This window comes from Hyperolius riggenbachi, chromosome 7 (genome assembly GCF_040937935.1).
Source record: "Hyperolius riggenbachi isolate aHypRig1 chromosome 7, aHypRig1.pri, whole genome shotgun sequence".
Lineage (NCBI taxonomy): Eukaryota > Metazoa > Chordata > Amphibia > Anura > Hyperoliidae > Hyperolius > Hyperolius riggenbachi.
The window spans coordinates 138,485,920-138,509,946 of record NC_090652.1 but is presented as its reverse complement, the minus strand read 5'-3'; the positions used below and the strand labels follow the sequence as shown (position 1 = coordinate 138,509,946).

At 42.7% G+C, this 24,027-nt stretch overlaps 1 protein-coding gene across 3 annotated transcripts in view; it reads right to left on the bottom strand.

Moving 5' to 3' along the window:
• Nucleotides 1-24,027, bottom strand: part of CIITA (class II major histocompatibility complex transactivator) — a 242,012-nt gene that overhangs the window by 97,932 nt on the left and 120,053 nt on the right. For all 3 annotated transcript variants that reach the window (XM_068244686.1, XM_068244683.1, XM_068244685.1), the window contains exon 2: nucleotides 18,615-18,866. In XM_068244686.1, coding sequence (XP_068100787.1) covers nucleotides 18,615-18,864 — 250 coding nt within the window. In that variant the 5' untranslated portion in view covers nucleotides 18,865-18,866. The remainder of the gene's footprint in view (nucleotides 1-18,614; nucleotides 18,867-24,027) is intronic.

Sequence of the window (24,027 nt, the reverse complement as noted above, 5' to 3'; positions counted from 1 at the left end):
ACCTCTCTAATGGTGGCCATAAACGGTACAATAAAAACTTTTGATTTTCCCATTTATTTGACCAAACCGATCGAACCGAATGAAACTAAAAAATATAATTTTTTTAGATCAAGAAAAAGGAATGATTATCCAATTTTTTTTGTATAAAAATCCAATCGGACATGTTGGAAAAATCTTTATATTCGATCTAACGGAATAATCGAACGAAATTATCTAATTATCTAATCGGAAAAAAAATGAAAAAAACTATAAGAGCACCATAAGAGTTACAATTTTTTGGGGCAAAAAAAGAAAACATTTTTGCAGAGTGAGGAAAAGTTAAAAGCTGCAGCAAATTTTCACTGCTGCGAAAACTAACAATGCCAGATCGCTAAATAAAGGCACCAGGAACTTGGGGGTGCTGGTAAATAGCCAATAGTAGAATATTGGTAACATTTATCAATATCCTACTATTTTACAGTGGTAATTTCGGATAGCAAAATATTGGTAAATGTTACCCATATTTAACCACAGATAAACCTTACCCTACTCTCACACAGAACCTTACCCCATTCAAAGCCTAACCCTAACAACAACCCCCGCCAATGACTTACCCTAACCCACCTCCCTCCCGGCCGATGCTATATCTAACCCTTGCCTGTCCTCTACACACAGATTCTGGATGCAGAAAAACTGACAACAGTGGATGCTTTAATATCCACATCGCCACATCCGGACATCTGGATCCAGAAAAACTGATGCAGAACTAGTGGAAAAAGACCAGAACCCTGCCGATGCCTACTGAAGTTCTATAGATGTCCCAAAAAATAAGGAAATCCCTACAGTAGGAATACACACAACAATAATAACCTCTAAATATTAACCCACCTGTCTACACTGTTCAAAGCTAATGTAAAAATGTCTGTTTGAAGTCAACAGAGTAAATCATGACTGCTCTAAACTGCATTTCTGTTTTAGTAAATAAACCCTTGTGTAACCAAAAGTGTTGTGTTGACTTAGTCTTTTTTCAAGAAACAATACTAATAGCAACCGAATGATGAGCAGAATGTTTATTTATATATGCTAAGTACATAATAAGGTTCTCTATTTGTGGTAGGTAGCTATCAGTATGCAAATACAGTACTTCCTTGTATACAATGTAGCCGCCTTAGTTTTTATAGTTATCATAGACTGTTGTCATAACTTCCAATGCAAAGTTTGGTCTCCAATATTTTAACCTTGTCATTTGAATGGTGGCCAGACATCAGGTGACTTGACGGCCAATCAACCATCCAATTTGTTTAACCACTTGAGGACCTAGGGCTTTACCCCCCTTAAGGACCGGCCACTTTTTTTCCATTCAGACCACTGCAGCCTTCACGGTTTATTGCTCGCTCATACAACCTACCACCTAAATGAATTTTGGCTCCTTTTCTTGTCACTAATAAAGCTTTCTTTTGGTGCTATTTGATTACTCCTGCGATTTTTACTTTTTATTATATTCATCAAAAAAGACATGAATTTTGGCAAAAAAATGATTTTTTTAACTTTCTGTGCTGACATTTTTCAAATAAAGTAAAATTTCTGTATACATGCAGCGCGAAAAATGTGGACAAACATGTTTTTGATAAAAAAAACAAAAACATTCAGTGTATATTTATTGGTTTGGGTAAAAGTTATAGCGTTTACAAACTCTGGTGCAAAAAGTGAATTTTCCCATTTTCAAGCATCTCTGACTTTTCTGACCACCTGACATGTTTCATGAGGGGCTAGAATTCCAGGATAGTATAAATACTGACCAAATGACACCATTTTGGAAAGAAGACATCCCAAAGTATTCACTGAGAGGCATAGTGAGTTCATAGAAGATATTAATTTTTGTCACAAGTAAGCGGAAAATGACACTTTGTGACAAAAAAAAAAAAAAAGTTTCCATTTCTTCTAACTTGCGACAAAAAAAATGAAATCTGCCACGGACTCACCATGCCCCTCTCTGAATACCTTGAAGTGTCTACTTTCCAAAATGGGGTCATTTGTGGGGTGTGTTTACTGTCCTCGCATTTTGGGGGGTGCTAATTTGTAAGCACCCCTGTAAAGCCTAAAGGTGCTCATTGGACTTTGGGCCCCTTAGAGCAGTTAGGCTGCAAAAAAGTGCCACACATGTGGTATTGCCGTACTCAGGAGAAGTAGTATAATGTGTTTTGGGGTGTATTTTTACACATACCGATGCTGGGTGGGAGAAATATCTCTGTAAATGACAATTTTTTAATTTTTTTTACACACAATTGTCCATTTACAGAGATCTTTCTCCCACTCAGCATGGGTATGTGTAAAAATACATCCCAAAACACATTATACTACTTCTCCTGAGTACGGCGATACCACATGTGTGGCACTTTTTTGCACCCTAACTGCGCTAAGGGGCCCAAAGTCCAATGAGTACCTTTAGGATTTCACAGGTCATTTTGAGAAATTTTGTTTCAAGACTACTCCTCACGGTTTAGGGCCCCTAAAATGCCAGGACAGTATAGGAACCCCACAAATGACTCCATTTTAGAAATAGAGTCATTTGTGGGGTTGCGGCGGGTGAGCGGCGCCAGGCGGATGTTTTTGCGATGTTGGAGTTTGCGATGTTGCGGCGGGTGAGTGGCGCCAGGCGGAGGATCGCGTCACTGATGACGCGATCGCTCCGCCCATGCCCCTACAAGGACCGCCGCCATTTGTCAATACGGCGGTCCCTGCGGGGTCCACTTCCCGGCCGCCAATTGTATATACGGCGGTCGGGAAGTGGTTAATATGATTGAATTGGATGAAAATCAGTGCTTCCAAGAACATGCATGATCAACGATGTGACCAGTTTTGCCCCAAATTTGGTTGCAAGTACCCATCGGACATAATGTAAGATGTTGGACCGACATGCTCGATTGCATGCGCGGCTGTAATGGCGTGCGATATTGGGATGAGCGGCAAACATGACAGAAGTCCCAGCCCTGTCCCCCCTAGTGTAAAATGTACAACCCAACCCCTCCCACCTTCCTGGTGCCCTGTGCATGAATACTTTACCTGTTGGTGTCCACCACTGTCTGTCCTCTTCCTCACACACGCGCGCCCCAGGTGATTGCCTGCATAAAGTGGATGCGTGTGTGATGACACACACAAGCCCATATATATGCCGGTAACCACTTGAGGTGCGTGTGTGTGAGGAAGAGAACGGACAGGTAAAGCATTGATCAACAGCAACAAGAAAAAGCGTCCATGACACTACAAATCATTAGATAACCAACTCCATAGCGGTTATTTGAAATGCTTTATTGAGGCTAACAAAAGTAAAATCAATTAAAATCAATCAACGGCGGGTCTTTACGTAAGTGGGTGGGTGTGGCCACGCCTACCGGAACTCGGCGGCTCTCGGGAGTTATAAGGGGTTTTTGAATCAATGCGCAGCTATCTCCAACGAAGGACAGGGGTCCGGAACGCGTGAGATTGCGCATAGCGTTGGGGTCTTGTCGTTTGGGGACTCTCTCAGTGGGTAAGTGCATGGCCGACTATACATGTGCATCACATATATAATTATAGGTGCAGGCAGCATGGCCATTGTATTTGTGTTATTACTTGTTATACAGTGCTGCTAGGTGATTGATTGCATTTCTGCTACCTAAATTGTTGCAATACGGCTGCTTGCCTTATGATGTATTATTGTGACACAGGTCTTTATTTATTTATTTTATTGTGAGTACCCCTTACGTATAGACCCACCGCTGATTGATTTTAATTGATTTTACTTTTGTTACCCTCAATAAAGCATTTCATATGACTGCTATGGAGTTGGTTATCTAATGATTTGTAGTGTCATGGACGCTTTTTCTTGTTGTTGATCATGTGCGTTTTGTCCAGAGACATGGATAAAGATATGTTTAGCATTCTATTTGTACAGTATTGCTTTAGGTAAAGCATTGATGCACGGGCACCGAGGGTACATTATACACTAGGGGGGACAGCACCAAGTGACGAGGTGGCGTCACTAGGCAGACTCTCAAAAGATTCCATGCTGAAATTGACTGGGAACCAATCAGATTCAATCAAAGAGAGATCTGTCTCTTGGTTGATCTGCCCGTACATCGTCTAATATATGTGGACCTCAAGTGAACTATTAGGCTTGGTTCTCGCTTGTGTTAGATACCAGCGTTTTCCCATAACGTCCATTGCTGATGATGCCAATGCCATTGAGAATTAAGACACGGGTCTCTATCATGTAATTTACACCAACATTCATGCTTGATGTATATATATATATATATATATATATATATATATATTTATTTATTTAATTTTTTTGCTGTTCTGTTGGAAATACCATGCAAAAAAAAAAAAAGTTACAGCTAAGTGCATAGTAACACAGTAATGTATATACGGTATTCTTTTTTAGCATTATTATTTTCATTCTTGACACTGTCACTATTAGCAGTGTAATGTTAGCCTTAAGGTGGCCGTACATCTAGCGATTTTGCAGCCGATCGACCAACCGATTCATTAAGTTTATTAAGTAGCCCCAGAACCTGCATTGTTTAGACTTGCCAGTAATTAAAGGCTTGATTTGGCAATCCTTCTCCCACTGCAGCACAACTGTTCTGCTGCTCCCTGCTCAGTGTAACGATTGGGGGATAATCTCCACGGTCAGCACACAACATGTACGCTGACACTGAGGAAATCTCCCACAAGCGCTCAGACAGAGGACCCCAGTTATGGTGCAAATGCACCTGTGCAGGCACAGACCAACCAGCAGGAGGAGCTGTGGAGCACAGAGGGTCAATTCCTCTGAATGTCCCACAGAAGTGAGACAGAAATCGCTCAGTGCGAGTGCAGCAATGAGCGATACTAAAGCAGCATAGAAACAGAGTAGAATGGAAACAGATTAAATGAATGTCTGTCAATCTGATCGTAGGCCTTGCAAGGACAGACATTCACATACACAGCAGATAGAGCGATGTAGCAAATCACAACCGCAGTGATGCTCACTTCGCAAAGCAAGACAATATGGATTCGCCTGCCCAGCGCTGGGAGGTTGACATCCAATAGACAAAACTGGCAGAGCAGGAGTGAGTAAGAAGATACACAGAAATACAACAGTCCGAATGAGCGTATACCAACGTATTGATATATCGCCACAATTCGAATACAAGAAAATAACAAAAGGCGCTAGAATACACATATATCGATGTAGAACCAATATATGACGGAAGTACCAGCAAAACAACAAATGTGTGCTGTAGGTCCTAACTATTGTGTACGAGTCCCTGGGGTCCTGCCACTTCGAGCGTACAAAGAAAACTAACTAAGATAAACATAGACTGACGGACGGACGGAACGCTTTACCACAGCGACAGCTAGTGTCCATACAAGACAAGACAGACAGGTGAGGTAACCAGTATCAACCGCTGCTATGGATTACACTCCAAGAACACAGGCCAGCAGGATCCACCGCCTCTAACGCTAGGGCGAATGCGATCCACAAGGAACTAGACTAGAAGATTCACTGTCACACAATGCAGGAGACCAGTGCAATCGTAGAGTACAAGACAAGACAAAGAAATATAAATCACAATACAATATTCTCCAGTACTTATATATTGGCCTTACCAATATATAAGTATTGTGGGTGTCAAGGACCCGGGACTACAATCCAAGCTGGACTGACAGTATGTCGGGCAACGAAGCAGACTCAAGGTGCGTACACACATGCGACTATAGTCGTTTGTAACGATCGTTCCCCGATCTTTACCAACGACGATCGTTACAAAAAACGAACCAACGACTATTAAGGCAAACGACGAACGAGGCAAATCGCTACAAAACAAAGTTCTGTCTTGGCGGATTTTTACCACCGACGATCGTTAGCAAAAGTGGCACATCGTTGGAAACGATCGTTCGTACCAGGCTGGACATGCGCATTTCACTTATTCTCCAAGGAACTTTACAATTTTATGCGCAGGCGCATTAAGTGCTTTTACGTGGTGTAACGTTCGTTCTAACGATGTGATCGTTACATACTTTTTACAACTAACTTTACTTCGGTCGTTCTTTCGTCAATTAAAAGATCGTTCGTCGTTGACAACGAACGATCGTTGTCGCATGTGTGTACGTAGCATTAGGAAGTGACATTTATACATGCAAGCAACAATCAGAAACAAACATGCAAAAAGCCAAAGAAGCAATCTGCATTCACTCAGCCCGCTGACTGCAGACTGAGAGCAAGAACTGCATCTCATAAACTCATGCATAATTATGCAAACAGCATAACATTTGGATTCAGAATAGCAGGCCAAACTATAATGGAATGCGGAGTAATTGCAAATGGACTGAACACTCACTGTGAATGCCAGAAAAGCCATGCAAACAGCAGTCAGCATTGCCTAGCTGCAGTAGTGTCTGAAAGCAGAACGAACACCACAGGGGAGATCATCACACTCAGTGCATAATAACGCATCTAAAGGTAGAAGAACATTGAGAATGGCCAGGAGCCATGTTCTCCAAATAATTAATATCTCTGAAGTTGGAACAAGGAAGTTGTTGAAAAAATGTATTCTGTGCTGGGTAGATTATAAACGTTCAGTAGATAATAAAATCAAAACTGGAGAAATGGATGCTATAAGCTCTCTGAGACAGGGTGCAAAGGGTAAGTTGTAAAAACATTTTTCCAATCCTTATTAGTAAAAATACAAATAGAAAAGTACTAATCGTAATTGAAAACAAAATGTAGTCCAGTGGAAAAAAGAAGTTAGATTAGTTATAGCATAAAAATACTGATGACATTAGATATAACATTGTCATGAATCCAAAAATCCCACCAAAAGAGATCAGTAAGGATTTAATGCTTTAACTTAATTTATTTAATGCTTTAACTATTTTACCAATTGGCGTGAACACTGCGACTCCCCCAGGACCGCTCAATGCCAATTGGCGTGAAGTCCTGGGGGGGGCGTGTATTGCAGGAGTTCACGCACGCCGATGCATCCCATAGTTACCAAAATAAAACACTTTTATAAAAAAAGGTGACATTTAAAAATAAATAAATAGTTACCTTAGGGGCTTGTTTTAATATGTATGTTAAAGGGAACCTAAACTGAGAAGCATATGGATTTTTCCTCTTAAAATAATACCAGTTGCCTGACTCTCCTGCTGATCCTGTGTCTCAGATACTTTCAGCCATAGCCCCTCAACAAGCATGCAGATCAGGTGCTCTGACTGAAGTCAGACTGGATTAACTGCATGCTTGTTTAAGGTCTGTGATTCAGCCACTACTTTGATCAATGAGATCAGCACGACTGCCAAGCAACTAGTATTGTTTATAAGGAAACATCCATATCCCTCTCAGTTAAGGTTCCCTTTAAGACGTTCTGTTAGGGCTGGTGCACACCAAAACCCGCTAGCAGATCCGCAAAACGCTAGCAGATTTTTAAACGCTTTTTTTTATTTTTATGAGGCGTTTTGCTAGCGTTTTGCGGATTGCTGCTGCGGTTTTCAGTATAGTAGATTTCATATATTGTTACAGTAAAGCTGTTACTGAACAGCTTCTGTAACAAAAACGCCTGCAAAACCGCTCTAAACAGGCGTTTTTCAGAGCGGTTTGCGTTTTTCCTATACTTAACATTGGGGCAGAAACGCATCCGAAATCCAAAAAATGCCTCACCCAGGCATTTTTCGTTTCTGCAAAACGCCTGCCGCTCTGGTGTGCACCACCCCATTGAGATACATTGACCAAGCAGATCCGCAGCCGCAAGCGGATCTGAAAACGCCCAAAAAGCCGCTCGGTGTGCACTAGCCCTCACTGTGATTTTTACTAATAAGGACTTGTAATTAGCGACGGAACGTAAAAAATACACCTTTATTTCCAAATAAAATATTGTCAACATACATTGTAATAGGGACATAATTTAAGCATTGTAATAACCAGGACAAATGGGCAAATAAAATATGTGGGTTTTAAACACAGTGGCATGTAGTATTTTAAAACTATAATGGCTGAATCTTATTCAATTTTTTTCTTATTATCCCCAATAAAATGCATTTAGAATAAAATAATAAAATCATTTTTAGCAAAATGTACCACCCAAAGAAAGCCTAATTGGTGGAAAAAAAACAAACAAATACAATATAGATAATTTAGTTGTGATAAGTAGTGATGAAGTTATTGGAAAATGAAAGGGAGGAGCGCCAAAATGTGAAAATTGCTCTGGTCCTTAAAGGGAACCTTAGCTGAGAAGAATATGGATGTTTCCTTTCAAACAATACCAGTTGCATGTCAGTCCTGCTGATCTCTTTGGCAGCAGTAGTGGCTGAATCACAGACGTGAAACAAGCATGCAGGTAATCCAGTCTGACTTCAGGCAAAGTACCTGATCTGCATGCTTGTTGAGGGGCTGTGGCTAAAAGTATTAGAGACACAGGATCAGCAGGAGAGTCAGGCAACTGGTATTATTTTAAAAGGAAAAATTCATATCCTTCTCAGTTTAGGTTCCCTTTAACCACTTCCGGATTCTCGGTGCGTATATGTACGCCCCTGAATCCTGAAGTGTATTCCATGGAAACGGCCGTTCATATGAGCGGCCGTTCCATGTCAGTTCACGGAGGGTGTCTCCGTGAACACCCTGCGAGCCGCCGATGTAAACACACGGGGAAGATCTTCCCCGGTGTTTACATGTATACGGCGCTGCTGCGCAGCAGCGCCGTAGAGGAGATCGGTGATCCCCGGCCTCTGATTGGCCGGGGATCGCCGGCATCTGATAGGCTAAAGCCTATCCCATCAGGCGCAGGACGGAAATCCGTCCTGCGCCGCTCACAGGGGGAGGGAGGGAAGGGGAAGGAGGCCAGGAAGCGCTGCGGAGGGGGGCTTTGAAGAGCCCCCCCCCCGCAAGCGCAAGCAGCCGGCGGCGATCAGACCCCCCCAGCAGGACATCCCCCTAGTGGGGAAAAAGGGGGGAAGTCTGATCGGCCTGGCTGCAACCTGATCTGTGCTGTGGGCTGGAGAGCCCACGCAGCACAGATCAGCACAAAATTTCATGGTATAGAAGCGGTTAAAGGAGTTACGAGGCCAAAACATAAAAAAAAGTAAAAAAAGTTAAGTACCTGCATCTCTTTAAAAGACACGGAGGACACCATCCGCGCCCTCCGTGTTTTTCCGCCGGGTCCCCGCCGCTCCATAGCCCCCCGGCCGGTCACGGCCGCATGGCCCGGGTCGGGCTCTCCTGCCTCTGCCAATATGGCCGCCGGAGCTGGCAGCGGCTGTGCAGCTCTAGAGCAAACCCCCCGATCCATGCTACACTAGCGTGGATCGTGGGGTTGGCCCTAGAGCTGCGCAGCCACACTCACGGCTGTGCGAACTGCGCAGCCGCGGCCAGCTCCGGCGGCCATATTGGCAGAGGCAGGGGAGCCCGACCCGGGCCGTGCGGCCGGGGGGGCTATGGAGTGGTGGGGACCCGGCGGAACGACACGGAGGGCGCAGATGGCGCCCTCCGTGTCTTTTAAAGAGATGCAGGTACTTAACTTTTTTTAACTTTTTTTTTAATATTTTGGCCTCGTAAGTCCTTTAAGGGGAAAAACCCCTTAGTGGTTAGCTGGTTAAACTGTACCAGTTGCCTGGCAGTCCTGCTGGTCTATTTTACTGCAGTAGTGTCTGAATCACACTAGAAACAAGCATGCAGCTAATCTTGTCAGATCTGACAATAATGTCAGAAACACCTGATCTGCTGCATGCTTGTTCAAGGAAGAGGATCAGCAGGATAGTCAGGCAATTGGTATTCCTTAAAAGGAAATAAATATGGCAGCCTCCATATCCCTCTCATTTCAGTTGCCTTTTAAATGGCCTAAAAGGATATCCAAAATGCCTAATAGGTAAATAGCAATTATTTTGTGTTCCCATCATGAAACACTTGAAAACTTTTTTTTAATTTAACACATCTAAATAATAAAAAAGCCCAGATATTGAGGCTACTTCATGTATAGAATAAGACAATTCTTACATAAGTCGGGGTGCATGTTTTACATCCCTCAATTTGAAATGAGGCTAAATACAGTAGAGTAACGGTTATCCAGCACCAACGGGAATCGTCTGATGCACGGTAAGTGTTCTTTCTGATTGCTTGAGACTCAATGTTAAAAATAGGCCCATCTAATACAGCACTACACTCTACTCTTTATAAATACCATGTACTCTCTATCAAATGTAAAAACACAGTGATTGAAATATATTAACCTTGGGGGAGCTGTGGAACCCAGTCTTTAAAGCAGTAGGATTAGGCCTGGTTCACATTAGCGTTCCCTGTCCGAATCCGCCTGATCGGATCCGGACCGTATACTGTGCAAACGGAACGTACGTTCCGCATAGCAATGCAAAGTCTATGCGGATGTTCACACGCGTACGTTCCGTACAGAACGGAGCCGGATCGGATCCGGACTCCGGAGGCTTTTCGAACATGCGCTATTTTTTGGGTCTGGATCATCCGGCCCACGCACCCGGACCGGATCCTGACTGCACCATCCGGATATAGAAACCTATGGGGAACGGAAAGCACAGAACACACTGGTGACAAACACCTGACGTTCTACCCCACTTCCTATGCGTATCATAGCGACCATTTCGGATGGGGACACATGGGCCCAGCATATCTGGAGTGGAGCAGCAGTGACACACGTGCTGGAGCTGGAGGTGAGGCCTACAGCGGAGGACCTGATTCTACAGGTGCACCAGGTGCACCTTCTGCAGACCCCAACAAATTTTAAGGTATTTTGTTATTTTTTTTCTCCCCCACGGATCCGGATGGCAGCCTGAAGCAGTCCTGATGCAAACGGACCGGATCCGGATCGGATCCGGATCGGAACCGTACGGTTCCAATCCGGATCAGGTCCTGATACGATCCGGATCCAGTCCGTTCGCATGCCAAAACGCAAGTGTGAACGGGGCCTTAGCCATACTATGCCAGGGAAAAAGAACACACATATATATAAGTAGATAAATACTTGATCTTCTTACATAACACATGTATTGTACTGTCCACGTTTTGATTTCAGTGAATTTCATATATTAAATGAAAATAATTATGTTCCTGGTGGGAACCATGTCTTTTGCCCACAGTTTGAGGCTAAATACTGATGTCATTTCTTCCCTTAAATATTTTTTCTTTTCTCCTCCAATCACTGAGTCACCTCAGCCTTGCTTGTACACACAAGTGAGGAAAATATCATGGTGCAGCTAGGCAGGGAAATAAAGGGAAGAGGAGGAATATATTATAGATAAAAAGAACCCTCAGCATGCAATTGAATGGCAATGGCTATTAAAGGGCTAGTGCTCCTAAGGTATGTGATAACTCCAAACCATAACAGCAGAAAACGTTTTGAATGCAGGATTAGCATCATTATCCCTTAACCACTTTACCCCCACGCGTACGAATTTCTCCGTCCCTTTTTCCATCCTTTCACCACCAGGGACGGAGAAATCCGTACTTTCCGCGCTCCCGCCGCTGCCTGTGCTCCCGCTCGCTCTAGCGTGCACTCCCGCTTGTAAACACGCCGCCGGCCGCTCACCCGGAGATCAATGAACGGGAAAATCCATTCCCGTTCGTTGATCTAAGCCCTGCAATGATCCGCTGCTTCTCCGATAAGCAGCGCGATCATTGTGAAAAAAAAAACTTTCACAGCCTCCTAGTACTTCCTGCAAGCGTCCGGAAGGACGCTTGCAGGTCGCATTAAACAAAAAGTTACTGTTGCCATCTTGTGGCCAAATAGTAAAACTACACCCTAAAGCATTTTTCACATACAAATAAATTAGTTTTACACAAAAAACTAACTCCTTACCTCCCACACTCCCCAATTTATTTATTTTTTAATTAAAAAAAAAATTACAATTAAAAAAAATACATACATTGTTACCTTAGGGACTGAACTTTTTAAATATTTATGTCAAGAGGGTATAACACTGTTACTTTATAAACTATGGGCTTGTAATTAGGGATAGACGCAAAACTGAAAAAAATGCACCTTTATTTCCAATTAAAATATTGGCGCCAAACATTGTGATAGGGACATAATTTAAACAGTTTTATAACCGGGACAAATGGGCAAATACATTTCATGGGTTTTAATTACAGTAGCATGCATTATTTAAAAACTATAAAGGCCGAAAACTGAAAAATAATAATTTTTTTCCCACACTTTTTCCTATTTTCCCATTAAAACACATTTAGAATAAAATAATTCTTGGCATAATGTCCCACCTAAAGAAAGCCTAATTGGTGGCGAAAAAAACAAGATATAGTTCATTTCATTGTGATAAGTAATGATAAAGTTATAGACGAATGAATGGAAGGAGCGTTTAAAGGTGAAAATTGCTCTGGTGGTCAAGGGGTAAAACCCCTCAGTTGGGAAGTGGGTAATACACCCAGACCAGTTGCTGTTGAAATTGGATTTTTATGGAGACAATACCATTTTAAAGAGTACCCGAGCCGAAGCTCGAGTACACAGAATTAGATACTTACCTAAAGAGAGGGAAGCTTCAGGATTTCAGGATCCTATTGAGGCTTTCCTCCCTGCTGTGTTGTCCCCCGTTGCTGAGCGAGGCCCCCTCCTCGAAAATTAGTGACAATGCATTGATGCTAATCCTGATGGGGCAGCGCAGATCTTCCTGCTCCAGGGTGGCCACGCAATAGCCAACCCAGCCTGCCTGTGCAATTGCAGTAAGCTGGAGCCCCAGACTCACGTGGCTATTGCATGGACGTTGTGTGGCACCCCAATGTGAAGGGGGCCGCACTCTGCAACGGGGGTCTTTACAGGAGCGAGGGAAGCCTCAATAGGATTTTGAGGCTTTCCTCTTTTAAGGTATCTATTAAAGTAGAGACCTCTTTTAAGGTATCATAGGTTTTGATCCCAAGCTTCGGCTCCGGGTTTAACTTTAAGCACAGCAGAGCCCAAAAACAGCCTTAGGCCTCATTCCCACTATACATGCTGCCATGCGCATTTCGGCAGTCCGTATAGTGTGCAACATGCAAGAACGGTATAGACAGCACTTCTACCGTTCCCATCATATGCGCTGTGCAGCAGTGAGATGTGCTATTGCACTACTGCATGCATTTTTCAAAAATCACGGCGCTGATCCCATTCACTGTAGTGCATGGGATCAACAGCGCATAGAAGCGCAGATGGCGTTCCAATCACACATCCATCTGCGCTAATTGATCTGAATAAGGCCTATAATTGACGTTCACCACCGCGAGTACTGCCAGCGATTTGTGCCAGTTGTTTGAGACCGCTGATTAGTTCCAGATAACCGTGACCCTACTGTAAGTTACAATTGATTTGTGAAACGTAACATAATCTTGCACATTATAAACTTTCCCCATAGCAACCTCAAATTTACTTGCACCCATTGTGTTGCATTGTATCTCAGCCACCACTGGGCAGGTGCAATAGATCTATGCATTCTCATGGATCCTTTTGTACATGTCCATTGCAGTTCTATGCTCTGTGGTGCATAGCAACCCAGGTAGATTATTCCAGACAATGGGTGAGTTGCTACTCAGTTCATTAATGGTACACCTCTACAGCCTAACCTGATTGGACACCGCAAAACATGTTTAAGTTGGATTAGCATAATGTATATATTTGAATTGGCCCTGAGTCTCCTGATGTTCACCCTTCTCCTTTACATCTATTTGATCCTCCTGCAGATAATGAATTCATGGTGGCACAGTTGTTGCTATAAATAAGTTAAGTATCAGATGTCAGTAGCATCCTGCTAAATAGTTAGCAATCCATACCAATACCTCTAAAGAGGGACCAGATTAGTCCAAGGATAGATTAGGCCAGGGGTTCTCAACACTGTCCCCACTTACCAACTCTAGTCCCAAGGTTTGAAACAAAGCCAACATGCTTAGAAATGGTTAATGGTCAATTAATGATTGCAGGTACATTAGTGCGTAGAAGATTTTAATTAGATACAAACATAGAGAACATAGACGGATTTTCCAGGCTTTGTTTTATTTATTTGTTATGCTTAGTATAAAGAAAAAGTTTCATCAGGAATATGATTAAACATTGCAAATTAAAATGTAATGTTTGTTTAGAGCTTCAAATGTTGGCTTGACTGGCAAGGTTGGTAAGTAACAGAGAACGGGCGTTAGCTATCACACTAAATGGTTTTCCAACATACTTCATTGCTTTAAAGAGACTCCGTAACAAAAATTGCATCCTGTTTTTTATCATCCTACAAGTTCCAAAAGCTATTCTAATGTGTTCTGGCTTACTGCAGCATGTTCTACTATCACCATCTCTGTAATAAATCAACTTATCTCTCTCTTGTCAGACTTGTCAGCCTGTGTCTGGAAGGCTGCCAAGTTCTTCAATGTTGTGGTTCTGTGATGCATCTCCCCCCTCCAGGCCCCTCTCTGCACACTGCCTGTGTATTATTTAGATTAGGGCAGCTTCTCTTCTCTCTTATCTTTTACAAGCTGGATAAATCCTCCTCTGAGCTGGCTGGGCTTTCACATACTGAGGAATTACATACAGGCAGAGCTGTCTGCACTCTGCAGGAAGAAACAGCCTGACACTCCAGTGGAAGATAGCTGCAGGGGGAAAGAAACACACAAATGATCTCTTGAGATTAAAAAGGAAGGCTGTATACAGCCTGCTTGTGTATGGATGTATTTTCTATGTGTGGACATACTGTACATCAACCTACTTCCTGTTTTGGTGGCCATTTTGTTTGTTTGTAAACAAACTTTTTAAAACTGTTTTTAACCACTTTCAATGCGGCGAGGAGCAGCGAAATTGTGACAGAGGGTAATAGGAGATGTCCCCTAACGCACTGGTATGTTTACTTTTGTGCGATTTTAACAATACAGATTCTCTTTAAACAATTTTTGCATGATTGCACCATGCTGATACCAAGTATTTGAGTGCCCAGCAACCATTGATCCACACAGAGCCAGCTATACGCTGGGGCAAAAGGGGGCATCACCCCCTCAAATAAATACTTTGCTCTCTCAAACTTTGAGGCGCTCAAAGGGAATTAGCCTGGCTGCCTCCGCCTGCCGCCTCCGCCTGTTTCCTGGTTCTGAAACGCAGAGCCAGCGAGGCGAGGAGACGGCACGTCATCTAGATCAGAGTAGCGGCGCACAGATCTCCTTCACGCCGGGAATAGGAAGTGTTCTGCCGCCACCCACTGCCAGCCGCTCAAATCTGGAGGAGGGAGGGAGGAAGGGGGAGCCCAAGGTGAGGGAAGGGGGGGAGACGCCCCCCTCCCCCCCGCTCCCTCTTCTCTGCACTGCCACCCCTCCTGGGGACATCTATACACCTGGCTATACTGGGGATATGGTAAGTCCTGGCTACATATACTGGGGCAGCTATCCACCTGGCTACATATACTGGGTATATCTATACACCCAGCTATACTGGTGAACACGTTAAGTCCTGGCTACCTATACTGGGGACATCTATAGCCAGGTGTATAGCTGTCCCCAGTATATGTATATTGGGGACAGCTATACACCTGGCTACATATACTGGGGACATCTATACACCCAGCTACATAGCTACATATACTGGGGACAGCTATACACCTGGCTACATATACTGAGGACACCTGTAGATCTGGCTACATATACTGGGGACACTGGCTGTCTGTCATTATGTGCATTTACTGGTGAAAGGCTGTCTGTCATTATATGCATTTACTGGTGAAACGCCGTCTCTTATGTGCATTTACTGGTGAAACACTGTCTCTCATTACATGAATTTACTGGTGAAAGGCTGTCTGCCATTATGTGCATTTACTTACCATTTTTTCGCCCGTATCTAGAAAAAATGTGCTCAAACATGACGCTCCCTTTACATTTCTGACTGCCTATTATGTGCCTGTCTAGAACCGGCTCTGGATCCACAGATACCACCTATACCATACATGTAAGCAACTGAGGGCATTTAAATGGTTGTTATAAAGAGGAAATATCCACTACAGGACTGCTGTTAGTATTAAAATGGCCTGTTTGCCCCTGTTAATGGCAAATGGACAGTTTAACACGTTGCCCCCGTGCATGTGCGCGCTCCTGCTGAGACTGACACATCTTTGATTGGTGAACAGGAACATGTGTTCTCTGAGCCAATCAAACCATCTGTAAGGGAAAGATCATGGCTTCAACAAGAAGCCAATGATCTTTACTGTAACAACACTGCCTATGAGCTTTGTACTCTGTCCAGAGCACACAGAATAGTGTGTTTGGGGGCATCTAGTGGTAAAAAAATACACATTTTACATTACATTTTACACTATAATAATTAAATAAATCAAACCATCCTTCCCCCTCCCTAGCCCCCCATATTTACCAATATAAAATACTTACAAAAGAAAAAAAAGTCACAGCATTTAAAAAAAAATACATAAATAGTTACGTTAAGGACTTGGCTTTTTTTTACTATATAAGTCATGAGGGTATATTACTGGATTTTTTGCAAATAAAGACTTGTAATTATTGACCAGATACAAGATAGAAAGTAGAGTAATTACTTAAAACAAATATCACCACCCAAAAGCCTAGTTTGTAGCGAAAAAAAAAAAGTATAGATAATTTTGGTGTGATAAGTTGTGATTAAGTTATTGGTGAATATAAGGGAGGAGCATTGACAGATAAAAATTGCTCTGGTCCATAAGGGTAAAAACCACTTAGTGGTGAACTGGTGAAAGGACAACTGACCTGAAAGGGATACCTGCAAGAGATCTACCTGAAAGGGAGATCTGCAGAGTGCTACTGCAAGGGAACTGGTATTCCTTAGAAGGAAATAAATATGACAGCATCCATATACTTCTCCAGAACTAGGACAAGGTCCTCCAGCACCCAAGGCTAATGCTGGGTACACACGATGAGATTTCCCGTTCGATTCCCGGATCGATTCGATTAAATCAAACATGTTCGATTGGATTTCGATCGATTTTTTCATGATAGGTATGCAAAATCGACGGAAAAAACGATCGAAATCCAATCGAACGTGTTTGATTTAATCGAATTGATCCGGGAATCGAACGGGAAATCTCATCGTGTGTACCCAGCATAAAACACCAAAGTGTGCCCCTCTATCCCTCCCACCCAGCCGTCACACACTGATTGCTATTAAAATAGGAGGTGCCTCAGGGCCCCCAACCCCCCCCCCCCCCAAACACCTAATCTCTTGTTATTTGGCTTGCAGTCACTGCCATGTATCAATTTTTCTTATTTCTCTCTGCTTTTAGCACAATAGGGGAATGTTAGCTGAGTGAGTTGTATGTCCCCTCCTACACTGCTCCCTGAGGCTGGAGCCTCTCTCGCCTCTGCCTCGGCCGACCCTGTACCTCTCAGTTCATTTGTCCTATAATCAACTATGCTGGCTGATGAAATGCAATAAGCAGAGACTGACAAGCAGTTCTTTGGCTAGACTGCCACAATAAGCTTACATAGAAATAGCTTGTGAATGTGCTTGTAATGTGGTTGATGGACATGTGTGTGGTTTAGTGATTATGCAGTTCCAGTTATTTCACAGTTAGGCTAGGGCCACACTAGCTCCGGGTGCGGGACGCATCCGCGGTCCGGGCTCCAATTGTCAAAAACCGGAACGCAAACGGATCCGTGCTGCCTTTTTTTGCAGCACACGTTCTGGAACCGTTTGCGTGTTTTTTTGGGGTTTTTTTGCTAGAGGGGGTAGTAGCCACAATAGGGGGCTACGGGCAAAGCGGCTGCCAGGGGGGTCACACCCCCCCTTGCTCACCTGGGTGCCCTCCGTCCCCGCTCCCCCTCGCACATAATGTAATAAATTGTACCTAAGGAGGTTCGGCGAGCCAGGCACTTCCGCCCACACCGCTCGCCGTCACTTCCTGCAATGCCGCCCTCTGTATTTCAGTGGGCGGCATCGCAGGAAGTGACTCGAGCGGTGTGGGCGGAAGTGCCCGGCTCGCCGAACCTCCTTAGGTACAATTTATTACATTATGTGCGAGGGGGAGCGGGGGGCACCCAGGTGAGCAAGGGGGGGTGTGACCCCCCTGGCTGCCGCTTTCCCCGCAGACCCCCGTCCTGGCTGCTACCCCCTCCAGCATGGCGGCCCCATCCTTCACCAAGGGACACTGGAAACTGATCCGTTTCCAGTGTCCCAAAATGTCAGTGAAGAGGGAGGCCCGTTTCTCCATTGATTTTCTCTACCCGTATGTGTATACGGGTCCGTGAAAAATGCTGCAAGTCCGGACTCTGCGTTCCGGGTTTAAAAACGTATTCCGCGGATCGCACGCGGATACGTTTTTAACTTGAGTGTGTACTGTTCCTGTTTTTAACATTGGTATCCGTGGCTCAGTTTTTTGTCAGGGACAAAAACGTAGCTACGGATACGTTTTTAAAGCAAGTGTGAACTAGCCCTTACTGCACTTTGCATGTTTCAGGTGTCTTTCAAGACTAACAACAGCAGACCATTCGCAGACAACTGTTTACTACTTTGCATAAATGTGGTGAGTGGTGGACTTGCATGAGGGAAAAAGACCATGCAGAGAGAACTCAGAAAAACATACACAATAAAAATGTGTTGGCCACCAGGTACATATACAATATCATGTGATATACTTGATGATGAACTTACATGTTTCTTCATCTGGCTTTTCACAGTGAGATGAGATAAGCATGTGGAATGCTTCAGGCTTTCCCACAATGGATAAAGCAATTTTCCTACACAGGTCTTCAGTGTCATTTTCACCAAGCAAGCTTTGATAATACTCCAAGGATATTACTCCCATGTCAAACAAGCATCTGAGATGGTAATTGTAGTTGGAGTTCATGTTGCCCAGAACAGCATGCCTTACAAAAGGCAAGATCTCCTTGAATGAATTCATACCTGTTCAGAAACAGTAAATATTTATCTGAGCTTAGTCAAGTTAATATTTTATAGAGAGGGACAGCAGAGCAAGACGATTTCTCCATAATGAACTTCCTTTTTAAGCAGCCAATAGTCACAACTCTACTGTGGGGAACAAAACTCCCAAAACATAGGGAACATAAATCTAAAATAAAAGTGCTGCTTCTCAATTTTGTGTGTGGTCTGTGAAAGCAGCAATCAAAAGCAGGATGTTGTTTCAACAACAGAAGCCACTTCAATCACCCACTGTCAGGGCCGGGCCGAGGCAGAGGTGAGAGAGGCTCCAGCCTCGGGGCGCAGTGTAGGAGGGGGCGCACAATTCATTCAGCTATCATTCCTAATTGTGTTTGAAGCAGAAAGAAATAAGAAAAGGGGATACATAGCAGTGACTGCAAGCCAGATAACTAGAGATTAAGGTGTTGTGGAGGTTGGGGGCCCTGGGGCACCTATTAGTCTAATAGCAATCAGTGTGTGACGGCTGGGGTGGGAGGGATGGAGGGGCGCACTTTGGTGTCTCAGCCTTGGGTGCTGGAGGACCTTGTCCCTCCTCTGCCCACTGTAGTCTATTATGATCTGCAATTTAAATGTTAGAGAAAGTAATACAAATCCAGTGCTTAGTATGATAAATTATGTGTCTCCTTTTTTGTTTTTTTTTATGCACAAAGTGTTGTTGGGTTTATCCTGTTCATAATGATTATGCTAAACGGGCAATTACATGCCAACAATACTGTACATAGTAGAGTTTCTTATATAGAGTGAACACAGTACACAATTAGTCACTTTTATGCTACACATTTGACTGTTGCTGGCAAATAAGTATAAGAAAATGTGTGCCCATCAAATTGATCGGGTCACGCTGGCCAGGCGAGGTAGAGGGAGGTAAATTGTACTTCTGCACACATAAATAAGTCAGTATTGATTTACATGTAACTAGGGAGGAATCTCGTAGCCTATTGTTATTAAACAAAGTTCATTAAATACTGAAATGTTGATCCTTAAATGGTATGAATGTGCTGTGCACAAACCCAGTTGCGGTCTTTGCTTCTTTAAAAAACTTTGAGTGAAAGCAATACATTGCTTGATTCACTTTTGATTGCTAACCTGTTTCTAAAACTTTTTTTGCCTCTTATACAGCAACTTTCTATTTATAATGTCCCATCCTTTTTTCAAGAATATCATCCAGCAGCAAAGAGACTGGGATTAGTAGCACTAAATTATTATCACTTAGTTCACAAATAAGAAAAAAGCGAAAACAAGAATGTTCTATGTAGGGTAGTAATAGATAGATAGATAGATAGATAGATAGATAGATTTTATCTCCTCATGCTTCATGTCACTTCACTTCTGCAAACACTGAAGTGTTAAGAATTAATTTCTCTGTCACTAGACAACATTGCAGATTACAATACAGGATTACTGCACAGAGAAAAAGCAAGATGGCAGCACTCATGTCAGGTTAATTGCATTGTTGTGCTCTTCAGGGATCCTAAGACCTTCCTAGGAGACAGGCAAAGGAAAGAGAGAAGAATAAGAGCAGTAGAATAAAAGTCACAAATGAGGGTTGCGAGATCAGCAACCACAGTATGAAGGCATGTGACGAAGTCCCGTCCTCACTCGGGTTGGCCAGTTGTGGGTCAGCAAGGTCGCACTCCAAGAAAATTGATATTGCTGTAGTTCAAAGAACTAAAACAAAAACAACCCGCATGAGCTGGGGGCTGTAAGTTGCTATAACAGGAGGAGGAGGAGGTGATCCAAAATTATTGGCATAAAAACCCTACCTCTACCTCTAAAAATGGACTAAGCTGTTTGAGGTAAAAATATTCATTAGAACTCAGACACAAGTAGGATAACGCATTTCACGGAACCCGGTCCACTTATTCAGATTAAGAGAACAGTGTCTAAAACCAAACAATATAAACGTTCCTTACTAAACCAATATAAAACCAAATGACATGTTGTCGATACACACATAAAATATACACAAAATGTCAGGTATACATGTCAGGTTAACACAGGCAACAGTAATCAGCTTTGAGAAAGCTGTAATAGTGGAAAAATACTGTGGTTTGGGGGCCAAATCCGAAATGTCATTTTTTAAAGGCAATAATATAATGTTCCCCCATTAAATGATACAGTGTATTCATCCCATTCCCCCAACACGGGCAGCCAACATTCATTCCTCAACATAATATGTGGACCTCAGTCTCCCCCTTACCTTCCCCCACAACCTTCCCTCCCCACAACTATTTTGTTAACCATGTGATCCCCTTAATGCAGAGTAGGGCAGAAGAGAGGTTATTGTCTTACCTACTCAAGCATCTCTCCTCCTTTTACCAAACACTGTCATTCATCATACTGTTTCAAGTCATTCATCATGCAATATGCAGAAAACCAGAACCGAGGCAAAGGAAATTGAGCAGCTGCATTGGTGCCCACTAATGATCCAATCTTTTTTGTCCCATTGTACCATTTCTATGTACTATAAGGGACTGCCTAAAGTATCCATTCAATACGTGCACTCAGTTTACCCTTTTACTACATAGATTTGGTAAGACTGGACAAAAAAGATTGGATCATTAGTGGCCACCATGGACTGGCCAGACCCCATAGGTAACATACTTCCTCTGCAGTCCCTGCTGTTTCATACAAACAAACTACCCACAAATATGGGTTTATATATTGCTTTATTTAAATATTGCTTTATTTAAAAGAAACAGAATCATTTTTGAGGAGTCATTTTCTACAATACTCCACACCTTGGGTTTAATTCATGAAGTGCTGGTAAAACAGACATGCTCACATCAATTTCACAGGGCCTTACACAAGTAACTTTACATGCACTATTTGTGTAAAGTATAAAATACCAATAACAACCCATGAGTTGTGTACATAACCTGAGCTGTGCTATGTGTGCAGCGCATGTTATGTGGCGTGCATAAGTGTCGGTAAAATTGACGTGTGAGCACAATATTGTGAATCAACCCCCCAAGTCTGAGAAATGACTGAAGAACTGATCAAGCTGAGGGGAAAAAAATCTTTTTTGTCATGTTTCATCAAACTCCATTAAAAATCCATGCAACCAAAATATTCCATAAACCATTTGTTAAATATCTTATGGGGTCTTTATGCAGGATTTTTACTTTTAGTATGTCAGAACTTCAGTAGAAGTTTTAACAGTTCAAAAATGTAGCACTGCCAGTTGTGTTTTAGGTCATTTCATGGTCCCTGCAATGCACTTAACAAAAAAAATTAACATATTTTTCGGACTATAAGATGCTCCTGACCATAAGATGCACCTAGATTTAGAGGACAAAAACCAGGGGAAAAGATATATACTAAACCTGGTGCATCCATGGTGAAGGGGCATCTTGTGGATTATGCCCCCATTGTACCTCATGCCCCTTGTACCTCTTGTGTCTCCCTGTGTCCTCCACTGTCCCCCTTGTGTCCTCCTGTGTCCGCCTCTGTCCTCCTTGTGTCCTCCTCTATGCCCCTTTGTTTCTACCTTGTGTCTTCCTCTATGCCCTTTTGTGTACCTCTGTGTCCTCCGTTTGTCCCCCTGTGTCCTCCTCTGCATGGGCACAGTACAGGGAGTCCCCCACATTGCAGCAGGTTGGAGGTTTATATTGGCAGGCGTTCACAAGTCAGGAACTCCCTGCACTTGGACTATAAGACGCAGTGACTTTTTTCACCCACTTTTAGGGGAGAAAAAGTTAGTCTTATAGTCCAAAAAATACAGTAAATGTTTTTGACATCTCTATAATTTAGTTTAAAAAAAATCCACATATATACATATATATATACAGTATATGTATATTGTATATACATTGTATATATATTTTAAGCATATTTTGTATTAAAAACACAGGAAACATCCTACAATCTATAGAATTATTTGGTACCACAAGAAAGCCCAATTTGTCTCGGACAAAAAAAAAAATCATACAGATTTGTTTGGATTGAGCAAACTGTTCTGGTAAGAAAGGAGTTTAGAATGTCGGTACTGAGGTGGTGAAGTAAATGCAGGCCTACTTTATTACACTTAATGTATTCTTCATGCTATTAATGATATGATATTTTTGAGCTTGTGTTAGAAGACATTCATTCATATCTAAATCTAGGATAAAGAGATTGTGCATGTTTTCTTTATTACTACAAGAGGTTGAAAACAGAAACTTGCACAGAACCAAAGAATGCTGCCAAAGAGAAGTGAAACTGTTTACTAACAATAACTTCTGCTCCAAGACTGCACTGAATAGTTTGGTAATTTTTTATTGCTGGCGTGAGTGGCGAGCAAAATACATACTTTGAGTCCCACAGGAGAAAAGCGCTTTACAAATGTTATTTGTTGTTGTTGTTGTTTACCCTAAAGGACCACTATCACAAAAAAAGTAAAATTTAAAATACATGTTTAAAATGTTCTGGATAAGCAGAATACCTGGAGAAGCAGTGTTGCCGCGGTACGTGTGACGGAGTGCGTTAGAGCGGCTGTGCGGCTGTTTGGAGGATCCAGGTAACTACTTTATCTGATCTGTGCACTTTATTTCAGTAGCGTGAATGCTAGATTGAAGTGGACCTGAACTCTTGCACTGGACAGAAGGAAAACAGAGAGAAATCCTGTATGAATTTGGAGAGTTAAGCCTGTTTAATCCCCCCTCATCTGTCACTAATCACCAATGCAATTTGATCTCTAAGCCATGTCAGCTGAGGAATCTTCTCTGCCATGGCAGAACTGCTAATTTATATACAAATGATGTAAACAATATGTCTGCTTCCATGAAAGTAGGAAGTAGAAATACTGCAGATGTATTGCAGGATTTGTATCAGCTGTATAAAAAAAATGTTTCTCTTTAAAGGTTGTTATGCTGTTGTGTATCTTTTAGAGCAGAGAGGAAGTTCTGAGTTCAGGTCCGCTTTAAGGATTTGTTAACACAATCAGAGGCTTGTCAGCTCATATGTAATTGGGGCCCATACACTAGTCGATTTCAACTAACGATCGACAGCTGATACGACCGCTCTGATCGAATCGGCTAGAAATCGATGCAGCAGGAAGCATGATCGATCAGCCGATCGATCAATTTCCGGTCAATTTCGATCAATTTGCTTCCGGATGGAAAATCTAGGTCGATCGGCTGCTGGC